Genomic DNA, 23,982 nt, shown 5'->3' on the forward strand with positions numbered 1-23,982 from the left:
TTACAACCGATGTGGTTGTTAATCCAAAGAAGATTAAGCTCACTAAAAACTCCTTCAGGCGGAGAAGCCTCATACAACGTTGAAGCGCAGAAAACAGAAGCTCAACTCTAGACTAAAGATTACAAGCGTTGGAATTACAATTCAGAGTTCGTTGAAAAGTTTCTGGACCAAGGCTATATTTATAGCCTTGGTCGGGGCGCCCCGAAGGGGTTCCAGACGCCCTGGGAGGGATAAACTTTATCCCCCAACGATCAGATTGAGTCCAATCTCGATCCTAGTCAAAAGTCTGGTTCGGGCGCCCCGGAGCCCAAAGTCAACAGATGTTGACTTTTTCGTCCGGAACCTCTACTCTGATTCAATCCCGCCTCGGTTCGGTTCTTCTCCTCCGGATCCGCTCGGTTGGGTGATCTCTGCCATCCGGAAAGGGGCTCACCGGAACCCAAGTTCCGGTCTTCTCGAGCAGCCTTCCGCTCCGGCTTCTCGTCCCTCGGAATCGCTGCGTGTTTCCTTCTCGTCTACCAGCGTACTCATCCGCAGTCTTCGTCCCTCGATCGCACCCCGTGCTGACCTTCTCGCTAGCTGCGTCTCTTGCTCCCCGAGCAATCTTCCGCTCCGGCTTTCGTCCTTCGGAACCACCGCACACTTCCTTCTCGTCCACCGAGGTACTCTTCCGCAGCACCTCATCCCTCGGACGCACCGCGTGCCGTCCTTCTCGCTAGCTGAGTCTTCCGCTCGAATACCTGTGCTCCTAAGCTCCTGTACACTTAGACACAAAGTTAGAAACATATAGGACCTAACTTAACTTTGTTGATCACACCAAAATAACTTTGGAATTCTAATAATCTTACCTAGCTAGAAAGCCAACGGTGTGATGTTAATTTTAGCATCCTGTAGGAAGACAATCCCGTTCATGGTAACAAATACAAGGCTACATCGATCAACCAATTCTTGGGAGCAGATTATTAATTATGTAATTTTCTACTCAGGACAGAGATTGAAAATGGAGAGCACCGTTTGCCTTACCATGTAACAATAAATGCATTATACTTCATGAAAAGACAAATTTGGTTTGATTGAATATCCTATACACTGAGATAACAAAAATTACAGAAAGGCAGCCCAAATACATCAACATAGTCCAAGTGAATTAGCTATGTTACAATTTCTGACTGGCACAATGATCACATTGCAACGGTTCTCGAAACCCATTGACAAAAAAATATAACCACAGGGCAGGAAAATATGATTATCAAATGAGAAACTTTTGCATCCTAGGGAACTTTTCCACCCTTTTGCCTCTTTTCTTCTAGCATGGCAGCTTCTTGCAACATATCCATAGCATCGCTTTGCATGTTGAGCTTAGAAAGGGCTACTGCTTGCATATAAAATGCTGTGTGCCAATCGGGATAGATGTACTGTGCTTGCATCGCATCACGAAGAGCAGCATCTGGTTGATCACACATAAGATGGCACAAGCTTCGTCTCGCATATACTGTAGGTGAGACCATTGTTCCCACATCTATGAACTGCACTAAGAAATGCTAATCGTTTAAAACGAGTTTCTTAACAAATAAATTCATAAGATGACTAAAGAACTCCAAGCAATGGCAATTCAAGTCTTATCATATGGCCACATACTGTATTAAGTTATCAAGGATGCTAAACAAGTTACCTGTGAGTAACACTCGATTGCTGTCTTCAAATCTTTATCACGGAATGCAAAGTCCCCCTTCTTTCTGGCATCAAGTATATCCCTCATTTGCTGGGTCCACTCCTGGAATGATAGCTGATACCAAAGGGAAAAATGGCATCATTTATAAAACGGAAGAGAATGAAGATTAAATAGGCTTACAGATCATAAATAACTAGAAAAGTTATATACTTCATTAGTCGTCTGATCTTCTCTATAGTGCGCCATTACTAAAATCTGATGGATAGCAGTAAGGTCCATTCTAGAGCAAGCTTCTCCTAATGGGGATAAGGGATGCAGTGTAGTGGGAGGAGCTTCTTCACGTTTTTGTATTCCCAGCATCACATGAGATGGCACCTACAGCATCAGAATAGTGTTCCTCCCAGTTTACAGAAAGTACTGTATTCGGAGAACATTTCAAAGCTAGACAGTTCTAGACACTAATTCATGTGACAGATGGAGAAATTGCGATAAAGTTTAAACAAAACATGATCTTAGAAAATATGAATCTCACTTATGTCTAATTTGATTTTGAAACATAGCAGATAAAAATTATCGCATACAAATATATATTTTCAAGAAAGCCAATAAGCCCTTACATCTGATTTGGTTTGCAGTGGTGCTAGAGTAGCAACAAGCTTCTTTATGTCGGGCCGATCCCTTGGTTCATATTGCAAACACTGAGAAGCAAGGTCGACAACTGAAGTTGCCTCTTCAGTTGAGAAATTTCCCTCCAAGTGTGAATCCATTAGAACTAGAATATTTTTCCCCCTAATCATGTCGAGAGCCTGAAAGAAAGTAACCAATGGCAATCTTAAGTGTCTAACAAACTTTCATATCCCATTACATAGATTGTGCTGACACACAAGTGGAAGGCTATTGGCAAAGGATTTTCAGTTTAGCAGCATGCTCTCTAGTTGGTAACATGCAATACAATACATGTTCCCACAGTAAGACTAATGCAGTAGATAGTTTGATGTTAAAGACAGTTTAAGCTTTTAAGTTTTCAAGGGTGTTTGGCTGAGCTTATAAGCTCTACAAAACATATTATAATCTGTTATGGAGCTTATAAGCTCTTCAAATTTGTTTGGTAAAATTTTTTACAAACCGTTTATAAACTTTCAAAATAAGTTATTTGATATCAAATAAACTATTTTTAAAAAAGTAAGAGAGACCCTACTTGTTTAAAAAAGATCTTATTTTGTTAATTTTCACTATTTTAAAAAAAGTAAGAGAGACCCTACTTTTTAAAAAAAGATCTTATTTTGTTAATTTTCTTCTATTTTGTAGTCGTTCCTTTTCCTTTTGCAATTCTATGTTTATCGATGAAATGATATCATTCAGCTCAGTTTGCCTTGCTACATCGTTGATGTGTTTTATTATTTTTTTTTTACTTTACGCTCTAAAATTAGATTTTTTATGTATGTGCAAAATTCTTATTAATGACATCATTAAATTTTTAAAATTTTCTAAATTAAAATATTAAAGAGTTTTATTTATTACATGATTATAAAATTGTAAATTAGTTTTGTGTGTGTGTGTATATATATATATATATATTGGTAATTTTGTTAATAAAAAAGATCACATAATACCAAATATATCAATATCTTTAAGTTGTCTAAAATAAATTCATCCAAACACTTTAACAGCTTATTTTTAAAATAAAACCTAACAGCTTAAGTGTTGGTCCCTTGGAGGAAACCTAACAGCTTATAAGTGTTGGTCCCTGGCGGTCAACTGGGGGGTGAATAGCCCTGCACAAAAATAAAAACAAAACTTTTCTCGATCTTTATAGCTTGATAAAAATAGACACTTGCATAAAAGGAATTAAGAAGTAAACTAAGGACAGAGGCACACAAGGAATTACTTGGTTTATAATCAGAGGATTGCTAATCCAAAGAAGTTGAAAGTTCACTAATGTCTCCTTCAAGCGGAGAAGTCTCTTATAGCATTGACAGCTCACATAGTAGTATAACAGACAAAGGAATTGATTACAAGTGATTGATTCTAATTACTGGGATAAGAGTTGTATTTATAGCCCTGATCTGGGCGTCTGGGAGAGTTCCGGGCATCTAGAGGAGGATAAAATTTTATCATTATCGCAACGGATCGCGCCACATCGCGTTTCAATAAAGTTTCTGGTTCGGGCGACCGGAAGGTTACGGGAGCCCGGACCGGGTCGACACTGCCATCCGCGACTCCGCAAAGCCGAGGTACCCCCGGGCTGTCCCGGGGTCTGGGCGCCTAGATCGAAAAGTCAACATTTTGATGACATTTGGTCCCGGCCTTCCACTCCAGTTCCGCTCGCATTGGTCCGGGAATTCCGCTTTGGTTACACTTGCTTGGGTGATTTCGGTCATCTGGAATAGGGCTCACCCGAACCCATTTTCCGGCCTTCTCGAGCAACTTTCCTCTCCGACTTCTCATCCCTCGGAAATATAGTATACCTCCTTCTCGTCCACCTGCGTACTCTTCTGCAGCACCACGTTCATCGGACGCACCGAGCCCGTCGACTCTCTTCTCTACTGTCCTTCTCACTAGCTGCATCTTTCGCTTGACTTCCTGTGCTCCTAAGTTCCTGCACACTTGGACACAGGGGTTAAACCACAACAGGACCTAACTTAACTTGGTTGATCACATCAAAACTACCTCGGGATACTTACAATCTCCCCCTTTTGATGTGAGCAACTCAAGTTAAGTTAGGATAAAAAAATAGACAAATAATAGAGATATTTTGCATTTAGGCAAAAAATGCAAAAAAAAAAACTACCTGCCTCGCCCTAGACTCACCTCTAAGTCTCCCCTTTGATCACATTAAAAATGGGGTACTTTAAAATGACTTGGAAATAAAACTAAAACAAAGTCTAATTTAGACCTAAATACCTTTAAAAAAAATATTTTTTTAAGACTGAAATTTAAATTTAATCTATTTTCAAAATTCAATAATTTTAAAATCCAAATTCAAACTTAAATACTTTAAATTTCAAAATTCAATGTTTTTGAAATCCAAATTTAAATTCAACTTATATCCAGAAACTTAGGAAAATGTAAATTTCGAAAAATCTGAATTTTTACAACAAATTTTGAAAAATATTTTTAAGTTGAACTCTTTTTTCTCCCAAAAATTAAGATCAAAATAATTTCAATCAGAAATTTTACAAAATATATTTTTTTAAAACATTAGATAATTTAATAACAGTTAAATGCTTAATAGTTAGCCAATTAAATATTCATCTTAGTAATTGGCTTCCATGCTGTGGCAAGACATTAGACCTTCTTGATTATTGGAACAACAACCACTTGTAGACAAAGTCTTTTAAAGAAATTAAATATTTAATTTTCTTTCTGAAAGCCCTAAGTCTACCTTTCAAAAAACAAGGCATGCACAAAAAGATAATTTAATTTAAACCAGACTTTGAAACCCAAAATAAATTCCTTCCTACCGGATTAATCAAAAACTTTCTAGAACATACTTTTGTGATCTTCTTCTAATTTGACCCTTATGGTATCTAAACTGCCAATTTAGTCCATTATATTTTCTAACTTGTTGAATATGAGAGCATGCACGATTTTTCAAATCTTCTATTTTTACTTTTCAATTTTTCATTTTCCATTTTATCTTGTCGAAATCTTCTAATCGACAAGATGTTGCTAGAATTCTATTTAATTCATCATTTTCTTTTTCTAATTTATAGGAATTTTTTGACAATATTTTTATAAATTAAATAATTTATCAGGAGGTAGAGACCGTACCTGACTTACCTTGTTAATCCCATAATCTGAAGCCCCCCTGAAGTGCTGCTTCCTTCTGGTGTCGCTCTCCTTCATCGATGCTCTCGATGCTCATTTCAAAAGAGCTTGCTTCGTCTTCTTTTTCTTGGTGACTTGCTACTAGAGCAAGTCTGGCTACGATTTCGATCTCCGACTCGGACGACGTTTCGTCCCACGTTGCCTTTAGATTTCGATGCTTTGTTTGGACTGGCTTCTTGTTCTTCTCCTTGTTCTTCAACTTTGGACAGTTGTCTTTGGCGTGCCCCTCTTCGTCGTAGTGGTAGTATCTTATCTTTCTTTTACCCTGCACTTGTTAGTTTTAAAGAACTTTTTAAATTTCCTTACCATGAACGTTGTTTCGTCATTATCAAGAGAAGTTTCGGATTCTGATTCATCCATTTTTGAAAGGCAATGTTGTGCTTGGACTCCTTCAAATCTGCACATCTTGCTTTAAATGTCGAAAATAACTCTTCTAAAGTACTTACCTCTAGATCCTTAGAGATATAATAAGTATCTACTAAGGATACCCATTCAGAATTTTTAGGAAAGGCGTTAAGTGTGTACCTTAGCGAATCTCGGTTGGTTATCTTTTCTCCGAGATTCGTGAGTTTGGTGATGAGCTCCTTGATCCTTGAGTGAAAGTGTGCAACGGTTTCGCCTTCTTCTAATCGGAAGTTGCTGATCTGGTTCCGGAGCAGGTTTCGTCTCGCTAGTTTGGCTTCGGACTTACTTTCATGTAGTTTCAAGAACTTTTTCCAAATCTCCTTTGTTGATTCGTAGGTGTCGATTCTATTGACTTCTTGCAAAGGTAGCACACTCAGTAGATGGAATTCGGCTTGTTCATTTGCTACGAAGTCTGTTTGCTCCTTCTTGGTCCATTGATTCTCTTCTTTGTCCTTTGGTGCTACAAAACCATATTTCAATATTAGTAATAAATCAAAATATGTTTTGAAGAATACCTCCATCTGTCTTTTCCAAATCGTGAATTCCCCCTCGAGCTTAAGTGGGTAGATGCTCGGTTCGGCCATCTCTTGTGCTTTGGTCGACGGTTAGTCCTCATTTTCTTGCGCAATAGATATTGATGCAGTCTGCAATGCTAAGTACTGCAAATACTCAAGGTACTCATCATTGTCATTGCTTCCAGTACCATTTTTATCTTCATCTTCATCATCCCATGTTGATCGTGTAGGTGGAATAAAGGGGGCAGATGGTGGTGCAGCATAATTGACATAAAAGTTATACTTGCCACTGGGTTCGCCAAGGGTATCCCATCTGGGATTTGTATCTGGCTGCCCTAGGGGTTCCCATCTGCTATTTGTAGTTTCTTCATTAGAGAAGACACATAGGAACTGTGTTGAGGAAGATGCTTTGGTTGAAGAGGTGTTTTTAGAAGCCTTTATTGAATTTAACTCAGCTTGCAATTGTCGCCGATATTCTCGTGAATCCCGCAACATCCTTCTAGAAGTGGCAAAGCTTTGTTCAAATGAATCATTTTCAACTAATAAATCTAAATAAGCCTCTTCTTCTCGGAGCTTATGTTGCTCAATAGCGTATTGCCTTGCTTGGGCTTGTACTACCAATAATTCTTCCTCTGGAACAGTTTGAATTGTTAAGGGTGAAATCACCTCCTTCTGCTTGCCTTTGTGGGCTGTATTTGGTGCTACATAAGCATCATAGGTGGCTGCATCCTCTTCGTCACTGCAGCAATAATAACAACCCAAACATTCAGGGTTTGCTTTAGAGCTAGTACAAACCTGCGGTTGTGTTGTAGAACCAAAACCCGAGGCTCCTCGTTCAGTCGAGCCTAGTTGTTCTACTTCCTTCACTTCAGGTGTAGTTATGCGTTCCAGGATGATTTGGGCAATACATTCCTGCTTATTAAGAAATATATCTTCATTCGTGGTATTAAACGCCATAACTTTTACCTCTCCTCTGTAATCAGCATCAATGACTCCACCCATAATAATAATTCCCCTCATGGCAGAGCTTGATCTTGGAGCTATTCTTCCATATGTATTGTGTGGAATTTGGATGCACAATCCTGTTGATAACAAAGATCTTCCCAAAGCAGGTATATCTTGAGCATGAGTAATGGAAATATCATACCCTGCTGCTCCTGCTGTTCTTCTCATAGGAATCTGAGCCAAAGAATGTATCCTTTTGACCAATAGTTCTTCAGGAATTTCTTCCTCTACAAATACTGCAATAGAATGCCTCGCAACCTCCTCTTCATCAGATTGAATTTCTTCATCCTTTGCATTATATCTGGGTGGGTCAAAGGAGGACGCCGCTTGATATTGGTCAAATTGTAGCGAAACACTTCCATCCAGCATATTTCTGGTATTAACTTCAGTGGGTTGCATAGGAATGTTTACAGTTGATTGTCTTATGATCCAGTTCTGTCCTAGGACATCCCTGGTATTATAACTTCTTCCTGGGAGAGCTCTAACACCATGGCTTGCCAGATAATCCACAACATTCTGTACTTCATAAGCAAAGCCCACGTTAGGTGTATTAGATAACCTACCTACTAGTCCTCTTGTAATCAATAGGTTAGCTTCTCCATTCCTCCAGTTTTCGTATCCCCTTGTGAGTATGGATACCTGTATATTTCTGTAAAAATCAGAAATTGTAAGCATAGTATCAGGGATAACATAGACTAATTGACTTCCCCTTGTCAAGTCTACTTCCATTGTGGCAAAAATGGCTTGATCTCCTTGCCAACGGTTGTCCCTAAAGACAATCAGCGCCAGAGTGCCTTCTTCTTGTCGGTGTAATATTTGAATGCGAACTTGAATTACACCCATATGTAGGAAGCGCATACCACTTCTCTGGAGTTGATTAAAGCTTTCTGGTTGTATAAAAGCTCTATCAACCTGGTTGCTTGTTACTAATAGTGCTTCCTCAGATCTGTGCACATACACCCTATGGTGTACATCATCTCGCCGGGAGTGATATAGAACCTCAACAGGTACTATAGCTGCACGTTCTTGCATAGAAAGCCTCAGTTGAGTCTGAGGGTCCAGTTGCTGTTCTAGGGTATTATTGTGATTTCCCCCAACAACCCTTCTTGCTACCCTTTGTATGGCTCTTTGTGCGTTATACCTTCGTCTCTGGTTCTGCCTATATTCACGCACTTGATCCTCAAACAGTGGTGCCCCTTCTGTCCTTGTTATTGTTGTAACGGGGGGATTTCTGCTTGATGTGGCCATCACTTCTTTGCTGCCTTAGCTTGCTCTTCTTTCAGAATTTGAAATGGGTCTGTAAAGACTCGTAACCTGCCTTTGGATTCTTTTGGCTTTTCTTGGAGAGAAATAGCCTGGATCCTTTCTGAAAGATTTTTAACAACTTCGTCTGGTAGGGTTGGCTGGATTTGAACTTCTTTTGCTTCAAGCTTTTTAACCCTTTCTTCAAGAGACTCTAGCTTTTCAAGTATTGAAACTAAAAGCTGAATCTGTGTATTAGCCTGCTTAATCAAGATATTATTACTACTAATACCTCCTTTATAGTCAGAAGGTTTACAAAAGCCTACTGCTGGAGATTCAATGCCTTCAGTGGCCTGAAGTGCCTCTTTGTATGAATTTGTAGCTTTTGTGTTTATAAAACTCATGAAAATACCCAACCTTCGACTTTGTGTAGTAGGGCTTCTACCCTATCTACCTTTTGTTTTAACTCCTCAGATAGCTTAAGAGCTTGTTGCTCAATAAGCTTGGGTTGCTCAGTTATTTTTCTAAGAAGGTCTTCCAACTGCCTCTTAGTTAATGGTTTGTTACTGAGTACTTCGTTAGTAAGGTTTTTCAACGCCTCACTCAGCTTTCTATTTTCTCCTTTTAACTCGTCCAATTGCTCTTGTATTTGTTTAAAGTTTTTGAGATGCACTCTACAAGATAGACACACTCTGTCGTATACTACTGAAATATTATGAGCTAGTTCTCTTTGAGTTGGCTGACTTTCTGCTTTTGCTAAATCAAGGTATTCTAGGTTCGAGGTATGGGACTTAGTATACCATTCTTGTATATGTTCTTCCCAACGTCTGGACATAGACACAATTATATCTAAACCCTTTTATTTTATTCACTTTTCCATTTATGGCTTACAGCTTAGAGGGTTCTAAGAGCTTTCTTGCTCACACAGGTGTGCCCTTGGATTTATCTTGGCGCCCTCGCCTTTTTACCAAGTTAGGACCTGTTCTTTTGCAATCCACCCGTCGTTCCCCGGTCGCCTTATTACCACAAATTTCAAGCTTCTAGAAATTAAGGGCTTAAATATTCAGACACTATATCAGTTCATGTGGTCGCTATAACTGATCAACAGTTGCAATTCGCTAGACATGCCCTCGTATTTCGCTATAACTGATCAACAGTTGCAATTCGCTAATACGAATTTTAAAGAAAGATGTCTTTTATTGTTTTTAAGAAGAACATACCGAAAATTTATATACCATACCCATCCTTTCCCCTGAGAATACCCTGAGTAAGGTTTTACTCAGCCATTAGAACTTAGCTCTGATACCAAAAAGAATGGCGGAAACGTCTTCTTTCAAAATAACTTAGATAATGCACCAAAGAGAAAGTACAGGACTAAATTACTTCGAAAGGAATTAAGAAAAACTTGCTTAAAACTTAAGACTTACAAGAAACACTTCTCAAAGTAGAACTTGTACCGGAACTCGGTGTGTGTTCTGCAATGAGCATACTAGAGGGTTTTATAGAGAAGGGAAGAGAGGGATAAGGATGAGCTGAGTGCACATGTGGGCCTCATCATCACTCACGAGTATCCCTTACTTTTCCTTTGTCTACCCCTTTACAACACAGCCTAGACTCTTTACAGCTAAGGCTACTTGATTCTTTTTCATTTGGACGGCTCCCCGAGGCTCAGTCCATATGAAGTCGAATCTTCTTTTCTAAAGTAAGATTAAAGGCATATCTCCTTTTGGATTTGATGGGATGGCTCACCACGCTCCTTCATTCTTTTTCTCATGGTGGAGTGTCCACCATTTCTTGGATTACTCCTTGTAGCTGAAGAAACGCGCCAAATAAAGAACTCTTTACAGCTGTAACCCTTGGCAGGGAATCTTTAAAGTAGAGTCCTTTAGGATGCTCAGATCTGATACTGAAATCTGCCTCCTTGATGTCTTGGATAAGCTTGAGCTCAAGGAGGTTGTGGATGAGTTGGTTGGCCACGGTCTTTTCGATGTCGGCAAGGTGCTTTCTGGCGTCTTCTTCGAGAACAGTGCAGACTCCTGGGCCTCGACTATTGGTGACTTCTTTGTATTGAGCCAGAAAGTGATAAGGTTCTTCAGATGTTGAGTTGCCTGATTGTTGGGCTTGGCCTGGAGTTGAGTAATAGTATCCTCCCATTGTTGAAGAACCAATTCGTCTTCGTTTGTAAGGATCCATGGGCCTGTAATTACAGAAACCAAACGAGACAAAGTGTCAGCCAGAGTATTATCCTTACCTTCAATATGCTGGAAATGCACAGGAATGCCCAGCCCAGTGATGAAGTCCGTAAATGAAATCCATCGGACTCGTGAAGGTTTGTTCTGTGCTGTTTTATTGAAGAAGCTTATGATTGCTTGGCAATCTGTTCGGATTAAAAGCTCTTCCTTATCAAGATAGTAAATTTTGAAACTATTCATGCTGTTCATAATAGCATGAATCTCCGCATCTATGGTTGATTTGAGAGGTGAAAACTTTCCACTTGCATAAGCGCTAATTAATTCTGCAGCCTTTGGATCATATTTTTGGGGTTTCCACTTTAGAACACCTCCCCAACCTTCCATACAGCCGTCGGCTTCAATTATCACATAGCACTGTGCAGGTGGTATAGCTAATTCAGGTAAATCCTTGATAATAGATTTTACCTTATCAACCACAGCCCAATCTTGGCCATTCATTCGCTTTTCACCATTGGGGGATGTCTTGGAATATAGTGGCCCAAGGATTTTTCCCAGATTAGGGATATATGAACGGGCGTAATTGAGAATTCCCAGCCAAGATCTTAATCCCTTTGTAGTTTGCAGTTCTTCCCCTTTGAAATCAGCTACCTTGGAAATAATGTGCGGTTGAAGTTTTATTTTTGAATTTCCAATGGTTGCTCCCAGGAACTCTATTGTGGGACTACCGATCTTCATTTTTGTAGGGCTTAATATAAGCCCATTTCTTCGGCATATATTGAGAAGGACCTTAAGATGCTCCCGATGATCTTCCTCTGTTTCTGAAAATACCAAGATGTCATCAATATAAACTGCTATAAATTTTTCCGTACCTTGAAAGCAGTTGTCCATTTTTCTTTGGAAGATTGCAGGGGCATTTTTCAAGCCGAATGGCATTACCAACCATTCAAAGAGTCCCTCAGGTACCCAGAATGCCGTCCATGGTATTGAGTCGGGATCCATGGCTACTTGGTGGAAGCCACTTTTAAGATCAAATTTGGAGAAGGTTTTACTTCTTCCAACCTTATGAATAATAGTATTAATACCAGGTAGGCTGTACTGATCTTTATGGGTATTATCATTCAGCCTTTTGTAGTTGAAAACCATTCTCTCCTTACCTTTCGTTTCCTTTCCTGTCTTAGGATCAACTGTTGTGCCAGAATGTACTATTATTGCTGTAGTCCTGTGACAGCTAGTACTTGGTCTTATAACCTTAAGATCAAGGAGAGCTTTTATGTGATTGCGGAAAGAATCCATCATCTGGGGAGTTACATGTTTAAGAGGTCTATCCTCAATTGTTAAATCTGGATTCTTAATTGCCAGTCTGCAAGTAACTTGATTAGAAGCCCAATACTTCATCGGATTATTTCCAATATAACCTGTATTGGTTAATTCAGAAATCAAATCTTGGAGATACTGTCCGGGTTGCCATAGACATACCTGCTCCTGGATTTGATTGTATTCTTCTTCCTCAAGCTCTAATTCCTCTATTGCAGGGGCTGTAGGTACAACCTGTTGAGTATGGATTGTTGTAATATTTTTGTAGAAGGTTACCTCATTGCCCTCTATGCGGATTCCCCCATGCATGGCTCGGATAAAATTGCAGCCCAAAATCATAGTAATATTTCCTCCTAATGTCAATGGAAAGGCATAGGTATAGGGTATTCTGAATTGATGCTCCCCTATTTTCATACTTCCGTATTTCAATTTCTTGTTTGCAGAAGTCCTTGAATTAATGCCACTGAAATTAACAACAAACGTATTATCCTCAATAGCTAAAGGAGGTATTGATACCTGGTCTATACAACAAGTAGTAGCTCCGGTGTCAAGGATTGCATTGACTTTGAAATTTTCAATTCCCGGAATAGAGAGTTCTACTACCAGATTAAAGAGCCCATTTGTTTTTAGCTTTGGCTGCTTGGCTTCTTCTATGGAGAATACCTTTTCTTTCCCTGAATCAATAAGAACATGAGCTTCTTCCTCAAATATTTCTTCTTCTTCTTGAAAAACTTCCTTCCCTTTTTCTAGTCTTCCCCTGAGATCTTTATTTTCAAGTTCAAGAAGATCTAACTTTAGTTTGAGCTCCTCATTCTCAGTATCAACTTCTAATATATTCGCATTTTGAATTCTGAGCAATTCTTCTTTTTCAGTAGAATACTCTTTCTTTAGCTGGTCAATCTGGATTTCGGCCAGTAACTTTGTACTTGCAACTTCTTGCTTGAGTCTCTCAATTTCAGCTGCTGCCCAAGTAATATAGTTTTGCTGCTCCTGAATTAAATTTGTAGGAGTAAAAGGAACAGGGACTGACCTTTCTACTGGTATGCTCATATCAAAATAGTTTCGGGTACACATCCCGCATGAAGTGATCTGGCAAACACCGCAATGCATTCGGTGTTTTTGCATAGTGATTCTTTTACAGCAAGAACACTTCTGATATAGAGATGCTATTTCTCCATTGATTTCCCAAACATGGTTGCAGTCATGCTGTATCTTAGATACCTTAACCATTGGTTGTCATCCTTCCGTTTTCCCTATCATATATGAATTTGTTTGCTCTATAAAGACAAATAATATTTCTTGATTGAGGATGGTGTTCACCTGGTAGTCTTCTCCTTCAGAAATGCTGAATATAGCGTCTGAAGGTGCATCACCTTCTTGTACTGACATGATTTCATAATCCTCAGGAATTTCAATGCCTTCGAAAAGAGCTACTCTTCTGGTGTTCTTGAATTCTTTAGGACAGTTTCTTGCAAAGTGCCCCTCTTCACCACATAGAAAACATTTGCATTTCTTGTTTCTGAGCAGATGCTTCTTTTTCTCTACTCTGGCATGTGTCTGATGAGGTTTACCTTTATAAGTAGTTGACCGCCTAAGTCCATATTTCTTTTTAGAATCTTGGTAATACCCTGGAATTGGCATTTGTCTGCAGAAAGACAAATCTTTAAGGGATCTGCTAAACGCCGCCTTCTTGCATTCTTCTTCCAAGTACTTGTAGGTAAAGATTACTCTGGGATGGCCCGCGTACTCTTCCGAGCACCTCGTTCCTCGGACGCACCAAGCCCGTCGGCTCTCTCCCGTGTCGTCCTTCTCGCTAGCTGTGTCTTTCGCTCGACTTCCTGTACTCCTAAGTTCCTACACACTTAGACACAAGGGTTAAACCACAACAGGACCTAACTTAACTTGGTTGATCACATCAAAATTACCTCGAGAGTACTTACAATAAGTTCTTAAAACAGCTTATAAGCTATACGAACTTATAAGTCATTTTTAATAAGTTTAGTCAAACACACTGTTAGTTTACTATAAACTCATTAGTCATTACTATGTTTTATGGATTATACATGAACAAACTAGATCCTGTGGAAAACTTTTTTTTTTCATTTGGGCAAAATCAAAAGAATGCTCCTTATTTTTATTATATCATTCAAAAAGCACCCCATGTTGAAAAAATATCAAAAGGACTAATCACCCTATCCAAACATACCCTTCTTTACCAGTTTTTTATGAGACTGGTCCAACAATGTTTGACCAAAACTACTCTACCATTGGTCAAAATTGATCCAATGTAGTCAAAACTACTCCAATATCGTTAAAATTGCTACGACACTGGTCCAAATTGTTCCAACGTTGGTTAAAATTGCTTGGACAGTGGTGCTTCAACATTGGTTAAAACTAACACTATCAACTGAGTCAAAACTATTGGAGAACTTAGAGCATTTTTAGCCAAAACTTGTACAACATTGAGTAGTTCTAGCAGTTTTGGTAAAAAAAAAAAAAACTGTCATATTATGGTAGTTTTGCTACAATAGTGTTTAGGGGTAAACAAAAATTTGATTAAACAGAACAAATTAAAATTTGGTTCGTTTATTTCGAAATTTGTTTTTTTTCCTTAAAAATCAGTTAATTCGGTTCGGTTTTAAATTTCTTATTCGGTTAAACTGAATAGACCGAATTAACTGAATTTTTGGACCAAACTGAATTTTTAGACCCTATTTTTATACTGAAACCGAATTTTATTTTAAAAAATCACTTAATTCAGTTTTTGACCAAATTAACCGATATTTTATCGGTTCGATTTTTTTTTAAAAAAAAATCAGTCAATTTGGTTTGTTAAAAAAAATCGGTTCGATTCGATTTTGACCGAATACTCACCCCTAATAGTGTTGGCCCAATCAAATAAAAAGAGTAATTTTAGAAGAAAACTTAGCACAGAATGTCGTTTTGATATTTTTGCAATATAGGGTGTCCTTTTAATGATAATGAAAATAAGAGGCACTCTTTTGATGTTTGCCCTTTTCATTTTTTAAAAGGGCACTCCGTATCTCATATAAATAATACATGTACTTATTAGATGCCTCTGCCCCACTTGTCAGCCATCTTAAGCCCCACTCACCATCCACCAGGAGCCCCATTGAAGAGAAGGCACCTTCAAATGTTGCCATATTATCGTTCACAATGTTATCCTATGATTCCTATCAACTCTACAACACTCCAAAATCTCCTCTCCTCCCAACACCCATCAACCCCACTAACTTTACCAGCATGCTACACAAGTATGAACCTTTCATGATCTTCCCTTACACGAGCTCACCACAACTCGAAGGCAAGGTTGTCATAATTAAGATCCTAAAAGTGGTCCATAAGTTCAGATCATAACATCAAAGAGTATAATTATAAGATCTATTGTTCAATAATATTTTAAAGCTATATTTGACATTTATAATTTATATGTATCGACTTTTAGTGTATAGTATTAATATTAACCATTTCAATCACTATCATTCCAATGTCATGAAGCATTAAGACTATTGATATAGTTAATATATCAAAAATACAATAAGTTCTTAAAGTAATTCATCTTTATATATCAAGTAGCAACTTTTTATAAGATGAATGATACTAATAAGATGATGAAAATAACAATAGTTAGAGATGGATGATAATAACAATAATTCAAGATAGAGTCTTCTACTTCTGATTTTAAAAGAATCTTCTATAATTGAAATCTGTTTCAATTGATATAGCACGGAAACATTATTTGCTATTTAATGTCAATCATTATTGATATATTCTAATCAAGGTTGTTGGAATTAAGATCTTACATAGGAATGTTAAGCAGGCATAGAATCAAATGTAGGTTCATAAAATCTTAGCCCAATTTAGATTCTACTTGGAACTTGAATCATTTAGGTAAATTTCGATCATAGGATTGACTACTGTGCTCAAAGGCCATTTAGGTCAATTTGGATAGTAGGATTGACTAGCATGCTCAAAGGACAATCTCAACCTCTAAGATCGGGTCTCAACTTTTGAGATGCTAATTAGTGAAAAAAAAACCATTATTAGGAAAGAATATTGTAGGAGCAGTAGACCCCACCTTTGCTTGGGATTTGATCCAAGGATTAATTTGATCCAGGGCTTGCAAGAAGAATAAGTTCAAAGACCAACTTAATTAAGATTTACATGTGACAATTTCAATATAAAATTGGCCAACATTATCTCAATAAACTCATTTCATAAGTTTATAATTAATTTTACTACACTCCACTCTACCATAAACATGTTCTCCATTATTTACATAATATATTATTTTGTCTATTAATTTATAGTATTTAATATTTCGTATCTTTTATTTACTTGTAAACTCATATTCATATGAGGATTGAAAATTCCACTATAAAAGATATAGAATCTAGGTGTAACAATTTTGGCTCAATATACTTACATAGAAGGCCCGACCCACCTAGTGGGATACGACTTGGTTGTTGTTATAGTATCCTTACATAGAAGATGAGTTTAAATCCTAAAAACCCTCAAGTGGAAAGCATATAACAATCTAAACAATATTCTATGCAACTTCAGATAAATATGCAAAAGAAAAGAACCCGAAAACACTAGATCTCTATCAAACATCAGCTTGGAGAAGAAAATAACTTTTATATAATGATAACCAACATAGTCTAATACATAAGTTAGGAGGTGCCACTAAATATGTTATATTATAATCCCCTAGTTCTAGCAACCAAATTGACCTTGATGGATTTCTTGATTAGTTGGTTGAAATCAAGGATTAAAATTCCAACTTGTGTCGAAGTTTCAATCATTGATAGGAAGGATACAATTTCGTGTCGTACCAATATTGTTTCATATTTATTTAATTGAATTATTAATAATAACATAATTAATTTTACTAAATATACATAATTTTTAATTTTTTAATATAACTGTAAAATATTAAACAATTAATAATTTAATAATAAGGTTATTTGAGGAAATAATCTTATTGGAATTTTTAGAGATTTTTTGAGAATTTTTCGGAGCTCGTAAGATGTATTTTAAGGGGATCAAATATTGGGCTGTAAGAAAGTCTGTTTAGAATACCTATTTATTAGGGAGTGGATTTCTTCAATTAACCTAATGTTTATATTAATTACCCTAAGGTTTTATTACCCGTGCCCTAAGCCCTCATCTTCTCGCCGACCTCTCTTCCCTCCCCCTCGCGCGATCTTCTGCAACCCAGCTGCCAGCTCTCCCTCACGCCAGCACCGGAGATGCCGCACCACTGCTGGTTGTGACCAGCCCGACACCGCCGCCATCCCTCTCCCTCCCGTGACCTTAATGTGCCACCCCTCGTCGCCGCACGCGAGTCACAGCTGCGAACCCTTCTCGCTCGAGCACCACACCGCCGACCTCCTTCCCTCACGCGAGCTTCAGCCTATCTCCTCTCGCGATCTCCTCACCGAAGCCCTCGAGCCACAGCCGACTACTCCCCTCTGCACGCCAGCACAGAGACGCCGCACCATCGCCGGTCGCGACGAGCCAATGCCAACCCCCTCTTCCTGACGCTGACTGTGCCCTAACCGATCCAGCAATTAGAATTCCTTGGTAAGTATGAGATGAATGTTTCTTTCCGTAGGTTACAATATGATCCGGATGAGGTCTTTCTTCTTTTCTTTTCCAATACTTCGAGAATTTGGGCATTTTGAGTGAGCTTGGTTTTGTCCAATTGAGATATGGACCAAGTTACTGGTGGCTTCGGGTAGATTTGATGGTATATGGCTTCTTTCTATTTCCACCAAAGGTTTGGGTCAGATTGTTAGTATTCTAAATGTTTTCTTTGGTTCCTATTGCTTTAGAAATGTCGGACTGCTTTGCAAGGTGTGGGTTTAGTTTTGGTATGTTGTTGGAATTGCCAAGGATTTAGTATTAAGGCAAATTTGATGTGTCCTACTACTTTGAATAATTATAGATCTTGGGTGGAGGCAATTTGATGTGGTTCATGCCTCAGAGAGGGTTAGGAAACGTCAGGACAAACTGGAGGTTGAGGTTTTGGTTGTGAGGTGTGATTAGTTTTGGTGGTTGTTTTTATTTGCTGTGCTTTGAGATGACTTCAGTTTGCTGGACCAAATGGAATTAATGGTCGAAGTGTGATTAGTTTTTGTTCCTTGCATTAGTTTTAACTTACTGGATAACTGGGGATGTTGCCTTCGTTGTGTTGTATCTTGCTCCGTGTGTAAGCTTTGGATGTTGGTGGGAAAGAAAGTGTTGCTCTGGGTGAGTGTGAGGGTGCTTTCGCTCCTTGAGTTAGTGTTGGTTGGCTGGGCAGATTTGTTTATTTTCAATCAATTTCAATATTATTTTGGTTTCAATGTTGGTTCTATTTTGGGCATGCTAGTCTAAGATTTCTGGATGGATTTAGATGAATCGAGGTTCGGAGTTGGATTGGGTTTTTTTTTTCCCTAATTAGGTTGGGTTTGGATGTAGCTAGATGTTGTTTATGGAATTAGCTAAATTGTATATCACATGATTTGCAGGACTCTGATTTAGGGCAAGCAGCACAACGTGGATTTATTCTGATACGATCGATAAGTAAAGGCGGGTACTTCTTGCTTTGTTTTCTTTTAGTACTTTGACCTTAGTGCATGAATCATTTTGGATAAGGATTGTTTTTACCTTGACTCCACTCTTATTTTCCTGCGTTTGATACTTTCACTCAAAATCTTTGAGTTACTCGTTTTTATATCCATACAGTCTCTTGTTGTTGTCCATGATCAGTAGCAGATATTAGATACCATGTTTGTATGCTTTGACTGTTGTTTATGTATGTAAGATATTGAGCATGCTGGCTTCATGTAGTATACCTATTTCTGCTTATATATATGATGACTGTCGCATTGTTCGCATCATGTCATTGCATGCATGTCGCATCCTCGGTCACTCGAGAGAGTGGTAGCTGGAGTTGATGTCGCTTGTCCTGTTGTGCCGCACTCGGCCACGCGTGGGTAGTGGTAGCTAGAGTTGCGAGCAGCAGGGACCCCCCCTCGCTGTGTAGCTAGTTAGCTATTCAGCACCTGCCCATCCGGTCACTCGCAGGAGTGGCGGCCTTTAGGTGGTACAGTTGTCATTGATCCGGCCTCTCAACCATACAGGGGTCATGGTGCAGAGAGGTGGGCGGGGTGACCATCCGTGCATACGTTGTTATTATGCCTGCTTGGGCTGCTGTTGTTTACTTATGTTATTATTGCTTTCTTATGCTGATGTGGTATATATATGCTGCCGTTGCTTCTTGCTGTTGTTCACTTATGCTGATATGCTTACTTGTGTTGAGATATATTCTCATGGTAGATGTTTAGTCATTGGAAAGTTGTATATACCCTGCTTATTACCTCTGTAGTTATGAGCAATACTGTATCAGGTTAGTACCAGTTCTAACCTACTATACCTAGCCTAGAATATGGTTTCAGGTATGAACCTTTATCATGGTTTTATTTTAGTGTCTGCTATTCCTTTATGAGACTGTATACTCTTGGCTCACTTTCTAGTTGTACGTTATATTCATGCACTATCTTTCTATACCCGTTGAGTTTCAATACTCACCACCTCGCAAATTGGTTTTCTTTCGCCAGGTAGCAGTAGATGAGTCATGGATGCTTGGAGAGATATCGGCTGCCAATCCTGGGTCGTTGTGTGGACTTGGTATCTGTGATGTTTTGATAACTTTGCAATTTGTGGGTTTTTTCTTCGTTTTCTTTCCGCTGTGCTTATTTTATTTTTTTTGTCCAGCCGAGTAGGCTGAGTATATTAAACTGCGTGGTTGTGTTGTTTCCATTTTCTATGATATATATATTCTTTCCAGCCGAATGTGGTTGATGTATATTTTGTATGTAGTAATGTTTCATATTGTCCGTCGTACAAGGGAGGTGCTGCCGAAATTTCTTCGAACAGAGACCCCCGGGGCGTGACAATAACTAATTATTTAGTTAATAATTAATTATATCATTAATATATGTTTGTTCTTTTTTTATATTAATTTAATTAATTTAGTTTTTATAATTAAAATGTTTGTAATATTTTATTTTAATTTTAAGCTTTAGTTATATTTGTTTTGTTTCATAATTATTTACACATAATTGATTTAATTCTTGCATGTAAAACGTCTGAATAAATGACACCTCCTCTAGTCCTCTATAAACTTAACATGATTTACCTATTTCCATATTTGAAAGCTCGAGCCCAAGAAGCTTTCATTGTTGATGATGTAATTTTATTTGAAATAAATTGATATTTTTATTAAGTTACATAATAGTGTTTAAAATTTATTTACAAGCGTTTAGTGGAGGATTAAATATCACCTTTTTATGTTTTATTTGATCAAAACCTAAATAAAAAATTGTTGGATGCAGTGAAATAATTTAGAATTCTATCATTTAAGGAAATCAATTTATAGATCAGGAAGTTAGCTAAAGATTTTGTTGTGCAACACACCATATCAAAGTACTCACATGGCTAGGAGGAATGTGTTTCCCACTGAGAAGATCTAGGAGGATAGTACCAAAGCTGAAAATCACACTCTCTGGTGTGACCCTCCCTGCAGAAATAAAGCTCTGATTAGTTTTTTATTATTTATATTAATAGTTTCTATTTGGTTGAAGAAATTATGTATGGACTTCGAGAATCACCTATAGGTATTAGTCTTTCCAAAAGAAATTTGTTTGAATGGCCACAATAAGAATCATGTAGGGGAGAGATTTAATGCTAAAATATTAATTCATATAAGTTGGGTTGAAAATTCCTTAAAACTTGAACATCTGTCTCAACCAAAATATTCTGAATCTAAAACTTTGAATTAACTGAATGAACTTTTTCGATATGTTTTTAACATTCTTGGAAAATTAAATTGAATTTCAAAAAGTTTGGCATACATTCTAGATTCTTCATGTTGAAAGTCAAGTTTTAGTACTATAAGAATCCCTAGCTATATTATGATATATGACTTAATATAAAATGTGTCTCTAACCTTGGGTTACTTCTACAGGAATCTGTAACCCAATGCAATAAAATATCATAATCTACATGATTGAAGAACAAAACCTTCTCATAGTATACTACACCTGGTTCTTTTAATGAGGTAAAAATTATAGAAAGTCAAAAACCATGAAATATAAGGTAGTCAACTATGCACAAATCAGGGCCAAATTCTACATGATTACCATTTCTCAAATACTCCGGTGGTGTATAAGCGAGGTTTGTGCTGTAACTCTTTCCATCCCTGCTGTTTTTCATGTGACCAAAACAAGAGAGACGTGGATCACCATCCTGCAGACACAAGAAATTTAATTTACAGTTCAATATTGAGACTGTCAGTACAGAACCACCCCAAAAAGAAATGGTCAAATGGTTTAACATTGGAAAGGATCTTTACAGTAAAAACACTGAACATAAGCCTTTATGAAGCTACAGTTTTAAATTTGTCTAATCCCCTAACAAATGAACAACAGCAATGTAGCAGCTGCATGCCAAAGGAAAATGATCATCATCACAGTGGTATTCTTCATCACCACAAAAGTCATATGGTAATTACCAATATATATATATAGTATTAACCAGAAACTATCATTCCACATAAAAAAAAAAAGACAGTCCAGTGCACGAAGCTCCCGCCATATGAGGTCCCAGGGAAGAATCCATTGTACGCAGCCTCACCCTACTTTTTTTCAAGAGGCTGTTTACAGGATTCGAACCCATGACCATTTGGTCACAAAGCAACAGTTTTACCGTTGCGCCAAGGCTCCCCTTCAGAAACTATCATTCCACATACCTCATCAAAAAGAACTCTATATGCATTTAGGTCATGATACAATGGTCGACCCTCATTGCTACAGTATTCCAAGGCTTCTGCAATAAAACATGCAACCCTGAGACGCATGGCCCATTCAATAGTCTGATTTTCCCCTGCCAAGGTAATATGGGGCAAAAATATATTAGCTTATAAAATCTAAACATTACAACTACCTAACAAGTACAAGATCCTTCTGAAAAAATTCATTTGAAATACAAAGAACTGTACATGCAAGTTCATTGAAGATGAAAAGGATCATGTCTTTGCTAATCCTCAGTGGGTCTATCTGCTAAGACTAAATGCTATGCTTCCCACATTAATTTTTACAAAAGAATTTGTTTTTTTTTTTTCATTTACCAAGTTAGTGGTTTCAGCATTTCTAGCATTTTCCAGTATAACTACATAAAATGGATCCTCTATAATCATTCATATTCTAATAAGGATTGGTACCACCATATTAGATGCATCATTCCCAGAGATCATGATCCCCATATATGATACTCAAGAATGCAAAAAATTATGTGGAACTAACAAAATGAAAGGAGTCTTAACTAAAAGAAATAAACTGATGACTAAAGCTTGCTATCTTGGCACAACAACCTAGTATAAAGCTATGATATCTAAGCAAATCCATCTGCAATTTTTACAAACTACTCGTGTACATATTTTGATTAATGAAAACATGGTAGGCCTTCGGCAGAACTTCCTCTCAAGAAAAAGCAACATTAGGTAGAATAAAGCCAGGAATCTTAAGCTTACGGATTTCTTTTCTGGATAGAGGATCGCACATCTCTACTTTTACCTACCCTGAGAAATTCAACCGGACTAGTACCTTAATCAAGTACAGCCATTGTAATGAAAAGCTACAGAAGAAAGAAACAAGAGCTGTAGATCATCAAGGAAATAGAGTCTGACAAAACATACAGTGGAAAAGATGCTTGGCAAGAGTGTCGTTGGGCATATACTCTGCTACAAGAAGTCTCTCGTTGCCATCACAGCAGTATCCAATCAAATTTGCGAGCCTCCGGTGCCTCAATTTTCCAACTCCCCAAGCCTCCTCCTGCAATCCAAATAAAAAAAAATTCCTCGTTTTTTTTATCCTTACAAAAATAGCAAATTAATCCAACTAACAGAGCACTCGCCAAGGAGAAGGAATCGAGGAAATAAGATAAAACTAACAGCGAACTGCTTGGGATCCGGCCAGGCCGCCCTGGAGAACTTCTTCACGGCAATCCACCGACGATTCTGCAGCCTGCCCTTGTAGACGAGATTCGGAGCCTTATCGCCGCTCTCGGAGACGATGTTCTTGGCGCTGAAGCCATTCGTGGCGGCCTTAAGCTCAGGAAGCAAGAACTCCGCGAAAGGCGGGACCCCCTCCTCATCGCCTCCGCCTCCGTCTGGTACGGGCGAGAACGACCGGCGAGGCTGGTGATGATTCGTATGCAAATTGGGGAGGTTTTTCATCTTCTCCTCTGGGGCCTCCACGGCTGCCTCACCTGGGAGGCGGTTCTCCGGCGGCAACGACGAGCAACAAGACCCCATCGCTCAGCCCTCGGCTCGCCCTCGGCGACTTCTCTCTTCGTCCAAGGCAACGCTCGACCTCGTCGATCTCGCAGGAATAAAAACGAAGAAGAAAAATCCTTTTTCGGCCATCTTTCTCCTCCTTTATTATGCGAAAATGCAGGAAACAGTAGAAGGAGGGTAGAGCGGAGGCGGTGGTGGTGGGACCAGAGCATCCTTTGGGGGGCCCGGGGTTGAAACTTTTCAGGGCGATTGGTGTCGTCCGAGAACAGTGAGGCTAAGCTAATTAGCTGCTGCCGCCGCATAGCTCAGCTCTGTCTGTGCCCCTCCATTACGTATATTGGCGGTGGAGTGCAGAGTCGGATCACACCTGGCCCACCTGCTAACGGAAATATATTTCTGCGCGACTAAAATGACTCGGACTGGTGACACAGCAGTCATCAA

At 38.5% G+C, this 23,982-nt stretch overlaps 1 protein-coding gene across 1 annotated transcript; it reads right to left on the reverse strand.

The window, feature by feature from the left end:
• Window positions 1-1,019: 1,019 nt before the first annotated feature.
• Window positions 1,020-23,673, reverse strand: LOC122038484 (serine/threonine-protein kinase BSK1-like). Its single transcript, XM_042598255.1, has 9 exons — window positions 23,197-23,673; window positions 22,942-23,077; window positions 21,997-22,130; window positions 21,389-21,494; window positions 20,681-20,766; window positions 2,290-2,478; window positions 1,883-2,047; window positions 1,673-1,786; window positions 1,020-1,526 (listed from the first exon to the last, which is right to left on the reverse strand). The coding sequence occupies exons 1-9, from the start codon at window positions 23,557-23,559 to the stop codon at window positions 1,272-1,274; spliced, it is 1,548 nt and encodes a 515-aa protein (XP_042454189.1). The 5' UTR covers window positions 23,560-23,673; the 3' UTR covers window positions 1,020-1,271.
• Between the last annotated feature and the right edge of the window lie 309 nt (window positions 23,674-23,982).

The sequence above is a fragment of the Zingiber officinale genome, chromosome 1A (assembly GCF_018446385.1).
Source record: "Zingiber officinale cultivar Zhangliang chromosome 1A, Zo_v1.1, whole genome shotgun sequence".
NCBI classification, from domain to species: domain Eukaryota; kingdom Viridiplantae; phylum Streptophyta; class Magnoliopsida; order Zingiberales; family Zingiberaceae; genus Zingiber; species Zingiber officinale.